The sequence below is a fragment of the Microtus ochrogaster genome, chromosome X, assembly GCF_000317375.1.
Source record: "Microtus ochrogaster isolate Prairie Vole_2 chromosome X, MicOch1.0, whole genome shotgun sequence".
NCBI classification, from domain to species: domain Eukaryota; kingdom Metazoa; phylum Chordata; class Mammalia; order Rodentia; family Cricetidae; genus Microtus; species Microtus ochrogaster.
Window position 1 is genome coordinate 57,821,013 of NC_022026.1, and position 12,085 is coordinate 57,833,097.

Genomic DNA, 12,085 nt, shown 5'->3' on the forward strand with positions numbered 1-12,085 from the left:
CTTCCTTCCTTCCTATTTTTAGAGAAAAAAAGAAAACAATCTTTTTTCATTATACATACCAATCCAAGTTTCCACTCCCTCCCTTCCTTAGTCCTTTTCTTGTTTTATTTGTTTGTTTGAGACAGGATCTCTCTATGCAGACCAGGCAGTCCTCATAAAAATCTTCCTGCTTCTGCCTCCCATGTGCTGGGATCAAAAGCATATACTACCACACCAAGCAACTTTTTTATTGTTCTGGTTTTTTGAGACAGAGTCTTGTTGTGTAGTCCAGGCTGGTTTGTAAAAATCATGTACACCTGGATGGCATCTAACTTAGATCCACCTGTTTGTGTTTCCTGATTGCTGTAAGCACTTGGTTTCTCAAAATCAGTTAAGTAGCCCAGGTCACAATGCCTTTGTCTTGGGTTTTCTAAGTGCTAGAATTAAGATGTGAGCCAGAGTACCTTCAAGTTGGCTTTTGTTTGTTGGAGACAAGATTTTCTTAAGAAATATCTTGTTACATTTTTCAAACTAATCTTGGGTTTGTGGGCCTCGAGTGATTGATCCTTTTGCCTCGGGGTCTAAGTAGCTAGGATTATAGGCTTATATGACAGTACTTGATTTGGAGTTTGGTTGTTTGTTTTAGTGTTGAAGTGATCCAACCAAGAGTTTCATATTCTGGGCAAGTGTTCTAAAAGTTGTATTTTGAAGGCAGTAAAAATAAGGAGGAAAGGGGCTAAGAGTATAGCTCAATGGTAGAGTGTCAAACCCTAGCACCCAAAAAAGAAACAACAAAAGTAGTATTAGAAGACATTCCCATGGAGATTGAACTCTTTATGTTAGTCACTTTCCAGTACCTGAGAGAAACAGTTTACTATTTATTTAGTTATGTTTATTTTATATGTATGAGTGTTTTGCCTGTGTGTACCTTGCACCGTGTGCATGCCTGGTGCCCACAGAGGTCAGAAGAGGATTGTGAATCCCCTGGAACTGGAGTTGCAGATGGTTGGGAACACTATGTGGGTGTTAGAAACTGAACCTGTATCTTTTGCAGGAGCAACAAGTACTCTAACTGCTGAGCCATCTCTCCAGACCCTGAGAGAACCAGTTTAAAGATTTTGGCTTACAGTTTTAGAGATTCAGTCCATCATGGTGGGGAAGTGCTTAGGGTACAACTAACATTATGAGAGCTAGAAAGCAGAGCGAAAAACTGTGTTGGGCTGGGCAAAGATACTGCCTCCGAGAACCCAACTCCTGACCTACTTCTCTTAAAGTCTGTAGAGCTTTCCAAAATAACACCACTATCTTGGGAGCAATTATTTAATGCATGAACTTTCTGGGAAGGACCCTTCATATCCAAACCCTAACAGGGAGCAGAAGTGTGACAGAAATGCTGTGTGACATGAGTAGATTTGATAAGTTGAGGTGGTAAGAAGGAAAAAGTAGCACTGTAAAGTAAGGTTTGTCTTAGGAGACTTGAAGGCATACCTAGGGCTGGTCTCCCTCCCTGCTCCTATCCCATGTTTTCAGTCCACTTTAGATGATTTTCTCTTTGCCTCTATTTTTATAACTTTTTCTGTCTCCCTTGGGTTTTAGGAGTGTAAGCGGCCCCCTGAAGCCTTTGGCTTTGAGCAGGCTACCCGGGAATATACTCTGCAGAGCTTTGGGGAGATGGCTGACTCCTTTAAAGCTGACTACTTCAACATGCCTGTACATGTAGGTGATGGAGGGCTGGTGTAGTGCTGGGGCTATTTTCATGGGCATTGGTACTGTACCTTCCCTAAGTTAATGTGACAGGATAAAATGGGCTCTGATTATCTACTATCTTTGTTTACCCAGATGGTACCCACAGAACTTGTAGAGAAAGAGTTCTGGCGGCTGGTGAATAGCATTGAGGAAGATGTGACTGTTGAGTATGGGGCTGACATCCATTCCAAAGAATTTGGCAGCGGTTTCCCTGTCAGTGACAGTAAGCGGCATCTAACTCCAGAAGAAGAGGTGAGTGGGTTATTATTATGGTTGTATATGTCAGTTGTGTGAGCTTGGCCAAGTCATTTAGTTTCTGAAAGACCCGTGTCTTTCAGGGATAATTATACCTGCCTTAAGTAGTTGCTTTGAGATTAGATGAAGTGCTATATATAAAGAACACAGCCTAGCCGGGCAATGGTGGCGTACGTCTTTAATCCCAGCACTCAGGAGGCAGAGACAGGCGGATCTCTGTGAGTTCGAGACCAGCCTGGTCTACAGAGCTAGTTCCAGGACAGGCTCCAAAGCCACAGAGAAACCTTGTCTCTAAAAAAAACAGAAAAAAAAAAAAGAACACGCCTAGGTAGCATCTGAAATGTGTATGTATGAGATGCTTTTTCCCCCCTGCGAACCCCATTTCCTAATTTTTTTAAATATTTATTTATTTATTATGTATGCAATATTCTGTCTGTGTGTATGTCTGCAGGCCAGAAGAGGGCACCAGACCTCATTACAGATGGTTGTGAGCCACCATGTGGTTGCTGGGAATTGAACTCAGGACCTTTGGAAGAGCAGGCAATGCTCTTAACCACTGAGCCATCTCTCCAGCCCCCCCATTTCCTAATTTGTAATATGGGGTTATACCTACTGTGCAAATTTGTTGTAAGGATTATGTGAGAAGTAGGAAAAGTGACCTAAGAAGTACTGGGTGCTTCCATATCTGTTTAGTAAATAGGATTTGTATGCATAGGTAGAATTGAGAGTCCAGGTTTGACTGAGGGAAGAATGTGTTTGGGTTCAGGGCTTTGCTTTTGTTTTTGTTGTTTTGGTATTTTCCTTTGTTGGGTTTGGTTTTTTTGTTTGTTTGTTTTTGCTTTTGGCTTGTTAGGTTTTAATTTTCTTTTAAAGATTTTGTTTATTATGTATACGATGGTCTACCTATACGACAGAAGAGGGCACCAGATCTCATTACAGATGGTTATGAGCCACCATGTGGTTGCTGGGAATTGAACTCAGGACCTTTGAAAGAGCAGCCAGTGCTCTTGACCTCTGAGCCATCTCTCCAGTACCTAAGTTTTAATTTAAACTTGAAAAATTAGTGCATAAAAATACTAAAAATATGAATATTAAAATATTGGGGCTGGAGAGGTTGCTCAGTAGTTAAGAGCACTTGCTGATTTTTCAGAAAACCCAAATTCCATCCTAGTGCCCACATTGGGCAGCTCACACCTGCCTGTAACTCAAACTCCAGGGATCCAACATTCTTTTCTGGCCTCCATGGGTACTTAGGTGATACATATGCATACACTTACTTAAAAGTAAAAACTAATCTTTCTGGGTTATGGTGGCCACACCTTTAATTCCAGCACTTGGGAGGCAGAATATATATAAAAGCAAGTAACTTAAAATTTAAGTTCTTGTTGAATGTGATCACTCGCTCTCAGCACTTAAAAGACTCAGGCATTGTTACTGTGACTTTGGTGTTGGACCGAGCTACAGAGTGAGATCCTGTCTTAAACTAAACAAATGGGGCTGAGGAGGTGGCTTAGTTGGTAAAGTGACTGCTGTGCAAGTGTGAGGACCTGAGTTTGGATCTCCAGCAACCGCATAAAATTAGATGAACTGCTATATATATAAAGAACACAGCCTAGGTAGTCTCTGAAGTGTGTATGTATGAGATGCTTTGTCACCCTCATGAATCCTAACACCCTCGTGTCCCATGCATGGTGTGCCGGTGAGTACCCAGGAATGTAAGCAAGGGATAGGAATGATAATACTGATGACTTTTGTGGTAATTATAGATGTGTCAGCTTGCCTCTGAAACTCTAGTGCTGAGTAACAGTGACTAGAGACAGGGAGATCAGCATAATCAGTTTAGCCAAGTGGTAGCCTCTGGAATCAGTGAGAAACCCTGTCTAAAAATTAAAATGAAGAGTGATAGATGAAGATACCTCTGACCTCCACGTGTATGATCATACATGTGCACCTACAAAAACACACACTCACAATACACTACATGCACACACACAAAGTAAATAAAACAAAAAAAATGCTGGGTTTGGTAATTTAGGCCTATAATCCCAGCTACTCAGGAGATTGAGGCAAGAGGATTACAAACTCAAGGCCTACTGGTGCAGCTTAGTAAAACCCTATCTCAAAATCAGAAGTAGAAAAGACTCAGGATATAGTGGCCGAACATTTGCCCCGACTTTGTGAGGCCCAAGGTTTAATCCTCAGTACTGGAGGGGAAAACTCAGTTCCGTAGCATAATCCTTATCCTTCTGTACAAATACTTGATCTGACAGGAGTATGCTAAGAGTGGTTGGAACCTGAACGTGATGCCTGTATTGGAGCAGTCTGTATTATGCCACATCAATGCAGATATATCTGGCATGAAGGTACCCTGGCTCTATGTGGGCATGGTCTTCTCAGCCTTTTGCTGGCATATTGAGGATCACTGGAGTTACTCCATTAACTACCTCCACTGGTAAGTGGGGCCATGGTGAACGGGGAGGCAGTCAGGATGGGCTCTCTACGTAACCATGTATATGACCATTCTGTATCCCTTTAACTTGAGCAGGGGTGAGCCAAAAACCTGGTATGGGGTCCCATCGCTTGCAGCAGAACACTTGGAAGAAGTGATGAAGAAGCTGACACCTGAGCTTTTTGATAGCCAGCCTGATCTCCTTCACCAGCTTGTCACCCTCATGAATCCTAACACCCTCATGTCCCATGGTGTGCCGGTGAGTACCCAGGAATGTAAGCAAGGGATAGGAATGATACACTGACTTTTGTGGTAGTATCACTGCCTTTTCTTATTCCTGTTCTACCATGATGGGGCTGTAGGTTTGATTGCTCTGAGGTCCATGGTCATCATGGTTGGTTAAATATACAATGTGATAGAGTTCTCTGGGCCATGTGTTTGGGGGAAGTACCTTAGGGATGCCTCATCATATCTAGGTTCCAGTTAGTGGCAAAGGGAAATGGAGGAACGACAGAGCTACAAAGTGTTGCTTTTGTCTTTAATTTTATTTGTTTTTATGTGTGTGCCTGCGTATCTCTGTGGAGGCCAGAGAAAAGGTGTTAAATCCCCTATAACAGGAGCTGTAGGTAGTTATGAGCCACTATGTGAGTGTTAGGAACCAAACTCAGATCTTCTGCAACAGCAGCAAGTGTTCTTATCCACTGAGCCATGTTTCCGAAACAAGAAATAAAGGAAGGAAGGAAAAAAGAGAGAGAAAAAATACTGGAAAATGGGATTCTTACTCTGCATTGTCAAATACTACCAACAGATTGGAGGTCATGTTTTTATGAAAGAAGGTATTAAATATCAGGACAGTTACTGAGTGTATGTGCATAAATTATTTTTAATTAATTAATTGTTTTGGAGAATTTGGAGATGGTCTCTCTATATAGCCCTGGTTGTTCCAAAACATTTATGTAGGTCTGGTTGCCCTTGAACTCACAGATCCACCTACCTCTTCCTCTTGAGTGCTGGAAATAAAGGTGTGTGCTGCCACGCCTGTCTTTTTTTTTTTTTTTTTTTTTGAGATAGGAACTTACTATGTAGCCTTGACTAGCTAGAGCTGCTGTGTAGACTAGGCAGTCCTTCAACTCAGAGAGATCTGCCTGCCTCTGCCTCCTGAGTATCAGGATTAGAGACATGCGCCATCACACTCAGCTTGTCTGTTACATTTTTATACTGATAACCTGGGGTAATAGTTATGTTTTTTACTTATTGAAAGGGTATAAGTTGAACCTAGGGTCGTGGGTCTGTCCTCTTTCTCTGGATAATTCTTTCATCCTGTAAAACTTTCTGCTGGGTAAATGAACTGGCTAAGACCTATTTTATATCAGGAATTTTTAGCATTTAGTAGCCTCGGTCATTGTTTTTGGTGTAGATTTTTGTTTGTTTGTTTTGTTTTTTGAGACAGGATTTCTCTGTCTGACAGTCCTGGCTGTTCTGAAACATGCTTTGTTGACCAGACTGACTTGAACTCACTAAGCTCCACAGGCCTCTGCCTCTCAAGTACTGTTCTACAAGTTGTGTGCCACCACTGCCTGACCTTTGATGTAGCTTTTCTTTTTTAATTTATTTATTATGTGTCGGGGTCCAAAGCCCCAACATAAAAACTACTTTTCCCCCTAACTGGACCGATATGGAGGCACAGGAAATAATGAGACACTGTTCATACAGCAATATCAGAAGGGCATCTCAGGCTTCATTCATTCCTGAAGATCTACCTGTGTTTATTCCTTAAACGTTTTATTCCCCCCAGGTAAACCAAGGTGGAAACTCATTAATATTCCTTTTCCGGGATGTAGGAGTGCCAGTATCAGCACACTGGTAACTTAGTCACCAGCTTGGAATTCACACCTCTTCCCAGGCGATCTACATAATAACAAAGAGAAGGAGCAGTCCATCCTGAGCCTTTTGTTAGGTGGCTACAGGTGTCTTGGCAGGATAGCAGCTGCTCTTGGAAGCTAAGCATGGCCAGAGAACCTAGCTGCAAATATCTCATATGAAATATGGGCCTACAATTATGTATATAGTGTTCTGTCTGCATGTATGCCTGCAGGCCAGAAGAGGGTACCAGATCTCACTACATGCTGGGAATTGAACTCAGCAGGACCTCTAGAGGAGCAGCCAGTGCCCTTAACCATTGATCCATCTCTCCAGCCCCATGGTGTAGATCTTAAAGAATTAGTGTATCCTCTATCTTTACTTTAACTCTAATTCTGTTATTACCTCCCCCCCCCCCCCCGCAAGACGGAATAGTTTTTCTGTGTAGGTCTGGCTGTCATGGAATTTGAGCTGTAGAGTAGACCAGGCTGGCCTCAAACTCAGAGATATGCCTGCTTTTTCCTCCCAAGTGCTGGTGTATTCCTAATTTTTTTAAAAAATATTTTCTATGGTTTATGTAACTTTATTTTATGTGCATTGGTGTGAAGGTGTCAGATCCCCTGCAACTGGATCTTCAGACAGTTGTGAGCACCAATTGAACCCGGATCCTCTGGAAGAGCAGTCAGTACTCTTAACCACTAAGCTATCTCTCCAGCCCCTCTAGTATGGTTTTATAACTGCCATTGTCTTTCTTCAAATCAGCTTTATTGCAATATGGTTTTTACATTCTGTAAAATTCATCCATTTTAATTATATAATCTTGATGTCCCTACAGAGATTTGTCGTCACTGCAATCCAATTTTAAAACATTTTGCCAGGCCGAGCGATGGTGACGCACGCCTTTAATCCCAGCACTCGGGAGGCAGAGGCAGGCGGATCTCTGTGAGTTCGAGACCAGCCTGGTCTACAGAGCTAGTTCCAGGACAGGCTCCAAAACCACAGAGAAACCCCGTCTCGAAAAACCAAAAAAAAAAAAAAAACATTTTGCCACCCCAAAAAAACCCGTTATACTCATTTACAGTCACTCTCCATTCTAGCCTGCAGGGACTAGGCGTCCATTCATTTTATTTTCTTGTTTTATATTTTCCTTTCTTGTTAGTTCATACAAGCAGAATACTGCTTGGTCTTTCATGGGAGGCTTCTCTCAATGTGTTTTTAAGGTTCATCCATGTTGCAGCATGTATCTGAAGTTCATTCTCTTTATGGCTCAATAATATTCACTTCATTCTGAGTTTAAATTTTTGTTGTTGTTATTTATTCATATTTCTCATTTTCAGGCCTGTGAGATGTCTCAGTGGGTCTTACCACCCGGCCTAGAGAGCTGAGTTTGATTCCCAGAGTCCACATGGTGGAAGAAAAGAACCATGTTACTCCTTTTTAATAGCTGTAGAATAACTACTTTTTGTTTGTTTTGTTGTTGGGATAGCATAGTGTAAGTTGAGATAGCCCAGACTATCCTTAAATTTGTCAGGTAGCTCAGAGTGGCTTCAAACTTATGATCTCCTACCTCAGCCTTCCAGATGCTGGGATTGTAGGCATGTTAACTCCACATCTGGATAGAGGTGCTTTGTTTAAACCACCATCTAGGAAACAGTAAAGTAACACTAGCAAAGTGAGCTTCAGAGGAAATCAGGAGCATTATTTTCCTGGGTCTGCTATCTGGGGCTTCTCTGGAACTTGGCTTTTGCATCCATGAAATTAGAAAGTCTAAGAATAGATTGTTCAACAGATATTGCTTGATTGTTCTTTCTGTGTGCAAGGCCACTGGTCACCACCCTGAAGATCAATAAAGTGATTCCTGCCCTGGGAGTGTACCCTGGAAGAGTGTATCTCTGGAAGACAGAGAACAGTAAACAATTAAAATAAGTTGTAAGACATTATAGAACAACAGACTGAGTCATTTAGGACTAGGGTATCTGGACCAGGTTTATAAAGTATTTATATGTTTAATTTGTTTCCAGGACAGGCTCCAAAACCACAGAGAAACCCTGTCTCGAAAAACAAAAACAAACAAACAAAAAAAAAACAACTTTCACAAAAGTTTTAAAGATGAACATTCAATAGTCAATGCCCAATGCATAGTCCTTCATAAAAGAGTAAGAATTTGCCTGCCAGACTCATGGCTTCTTTACCCATGTAGTCATGGAGTTTATTTCAGAGGGGCTTGGGTGAGGCATACCATGTTCAGAGTTAGATTTTTTTTTTAAATAGAACATTTCTGGTGATTGCTGATGGAAGCTATAGCAATAGTAAAAGCAAGAAATGTTTCAAGATTTACTGCTTTAAGAGCTAGTTCCAGGACAGGAACCAAAAAGCTACGGAGAAACCCTGTCTCGAAAAATTAAAAAAAAAAAAAGAATAATAAATAATAGAATGAAAGATAAAAATGAGAAAAGGTAGGAAAAAAGTTATAGAATATATAGTAAGTTTAACATTCAAATAATAGAAATCACAAAGAATAGACAGAATGGTAGAATCATTAATAAAATTGTTGAGTTTTTTTAAGGTTTATTTATTATGTATTCAGTGTTCTGTCTGTATTTGTGCCTGCAGGCCAGAAGAAGGCACCAGATCTCATTACAGATGGTTTTGAGCTACCATGTGGTTGCTGGGAATTGAACTCAGGACCTCTGGAAGACCTGAGCCATCTCTCCAGTCCCCAAATTGTTGAAATTTTGAAAAATGAGATTATTCTTATTTTATATGAATGGGTGCCTTGCCTGCATGTATATTATCTGTGCACTACATGCATTACGGGTACCTGTGAAGGCCAAAAGAGGGTGTGGGGTTGCAGAAATTTATTAGTCACCATGTGAGTGTTGGTTATTGAACGTGGTTCCTCTTGGAAAGTAATCAGTGCTCGTAACCACTGATCAATCTCTCTAGCCCTAAAGAAAATTTTCTTGAAGGATTGTTTCTTGAATCAAAGTAGCTACCTAATATACAAATAAGACAGATCCACACCAAGATATATTTTTGTCAAACACTGAGCATTATATAAGCATCTTGAAAAAGAAACAATTTTAATTCAGTATTCTTTTAACAGTACTGAAATCTAAAAGACTTCAGAAAGAGTCCCAAATGAGCTGGGCATGGTAATACATGCTTGTAATCTCAGTAGTTGTGAGAGTTCAAGGCTACCCTGGACTGCATAACGAATAAATACTTGGCCAGCCAGGCTAGGGTAGTAAGACTGTCTTAAACAACAAGCCCTTCTAAATGATTTTCATTTTGGAATTCTATATGCAATCAAGTGTAAGAGACTAAACACCTCTCTTCCAAATAAGCTGTTTCTGATCATGTTCAAACACAGCAAAGGAATAAATCAGCAAAGAGAAGAGCATAGGATCTAGGAAATGAGATCTAGGGAAGATAAATGGTTCAGATGAAAAAGATTAGAAATCTGCATGATCCTAGCACTGGAGTGGCTGAAGCAGGAGTTTTAGTTCAAGGCTAACCTGTGCTATGTATGTAGTAATATCCCTGTATCCAAAAGCAAAACCCCCCAAAAAAACAAAGCTGAGAGACTTACAGAAAGGCAAAAAATGCGTAGAAAAGATGTTTGGGCTTCTACCAGAAAGTTAGGGCTCAGGTTATTTATTATATGTATACAAACCTAAGCAAATTGAAAAAGTGCTATCTATCCTCTGAAGCTGGAGTTATATTTGGTTATTAGCCACTAATTTGGGCACTTTTTTTTTTTTTTTCCTGAGGCAGGAATTAAATGTATATACCACCATGCCTGGCTGACAATGCTATTTTTTTTTTTTTTTGATGTCTAAATGGTCTTTTAAAACCTATGAAACGCTTCACAAATTTGCGCAGGGCCTATGCTAATCTCTGTATTGTTCCAATTTTTTAGTATGTGTGCTGCCAGAGCAAGCACAATAGTCCAGGTCCATATTATTATTATTATTATTATTTTTTTATTTTTTTTTTTGTTTTTCGAGACAGGGTTTCTCTGTGGTTTTGGAGCCTGTCCTGGAACTAGCTCTGTAGACCAGGCTGGTCTCGAACTCACAGAGATCCACCTGCCTCTGCCTCCCTAGTGCTGGGATTAAAGGCGTGCGCCACCATCGTCCGGCTCATATTATTATAATTATTTTTTGAGACTTTTCTCTTTGTAGCCCGACTGTACTGGTGCTGGGATTAAATGTGTGCGCCATCACTGCCCAGCTCAGATCCATATTATTTAGAGTGCTTAATATTTGAAAGTCAGAAGAGATGAATATGGTTGGCCCTGGGAAAGAGAATAATAACAGCACCTGCTGGTTTTGTAATCAATATCATAGAAGCATTTGACTCCCAAAACCATGTAATAAAACAAATGAATATTAATGTGAAATCATGGTCATCTTAGTGGAAAGTGTTTCTTATAATTGTATTAAAATATTAACAGAAAAGTTGAAGTGAAGTGATTTGATGCGTATATTTCCTACCTCTTGTGACTCAATGGATGCCTGGGATTTTGTTGTCATACTCTGTTCCTTGAAGCTTTCCTTTGTCTCCTTTAGGATCCCACTCTTAGGTTAGGTTGCTAACAGCTGGAAAGCCTTGATTTATCTCAATTGTTTTAGCCTTTTTTTTTTTTTCAACCCTTAGGTTGTTCGAACAAACCAGTGTGCAGGAGAATTCGTCATCACTTTTCCTCGTGCTTACCACAGTGGTTTCAACCAAGGCTACAACTTCGCTGAGGCAGTCAACTTTTGCACTGCTGACTGGGTGAGTCTGGAGTGTGGCGGCTGGTAGGGAGAAGTAGAAAGCTATAGGGAAGCCAAAGTACAGCTTCCTTCAGATTTGGCCAAGTTCAGCTTTGAACCTGTTCACAGCTGCCTGCTGGACGCCAGTGCATTGAGCACTACCGCCGGCTGCGAAGATACTGTGTTTTTTCTCATGAGGAGCTTATTTGCAAGATGGCTGCCTGCCCCGAGAAGCTGGATCTGAACCTAGCAGCAGCTGTACATAAAGAGATGTTCATTATGGTGCAGGAGGAGCGTCGTCTACGAAAGGCACTACTGGAAAAGGTGAGTGGTGGTGCTTTTCATCAGCCTGGTAAAGGTTGGGAAAGACAAGGGTAACTTCCAGTATAGATGTAGCCTTTATTCTTAGAATGTAATGAAAAGAGCTAGCTATACCTGACTTGAAAGCCATATTCTATTTTTAGTGTTTCAGTGTCTGACAACCATATACAGGTTAGTTTGCTTCCCTGAGGGTAAACTTCCTCATCTGAAAAAATGGAAATTCTGTTTGTCTTTTTAGTTTGTTTGTGAGTTATGGATATTTGTTCAGTAATTGCAGGCTATAGTTATAGTTGCTATTACCCTTATACAAATGACCCACTAAAATAGGCAGGCATATGAAACCCCTGTTGCTGATCATTTCAATCAAATTACTTAAAATTAAGTGATAATCTCACTTTCGCACTCTGTAAAATGCTAATAAATTCCTAAGCTTCAGTGTGTTTGTTTTTAAGACAACAGACTTTCTCTGCATAACAGCCCTGGCTGTCCTGGAACTCACTCTGTAGACCAGGTTGGCATCTAACCCAGAGATCCCTGTCTCTGCCTCCCAAGTGAAAAGGTTTGGATCACCACTTCCAGCTTAAGCTGGTATTTGTAATGGTAGTTGTAAAGCTTGAGTGAATTGATATTTGTAAAAGAATCTATTATTACTCTTTCAGTGTAGTAGCTGCTAATTTAGTAGTATTAATGCATGAAGAAAATGAAGTATGGAATG

The 12,085-nt window shown here is 40.6% G+C and overlaps 1 protein-coding gene across 6 annotated transcripts in view; it reads left to right on the forward strand.

Annotated features, from left to right (window-relative positions):
• Window positions 1-12,085, forward strand: part of Kdm5c (lysine demethylase 5C) — a 41,797-nt gene that overhangs the window by 18,052 nt on the left and 11,660 nt on the right. For all 6 annotated transcript variants that reach the window (XM_026784770.1, XM_026784772.1, XM_005358894.3 and 3 more), the window contains exons 9-14: window positions 1,576-1,695; window positions 1,819-1,977; window positions 4,251-4,432; window positions 4,526-4,688; window positions 10,952-11,071; window positions 11,179-11,373. In XM_026784770.1, coding sequence (XP_026640571.1) covers window positions 1,576-1,695; window positions 1,819-1,977; window positions 4,251-4,432; window positions 4,526-4,688; window positions 10,952-11,071; window positions 11,179-11,373 — 939 coding nt within the window. The remainder of the gene's footprint in view (window positions 1-1,575; window positions 1,696-1,818; window positions 1,978-4,250; window positions 4,433-4,525; window positions 4,689-10,951; window positions 11,072-11,178; window positions 11,374-12,085) is intronic.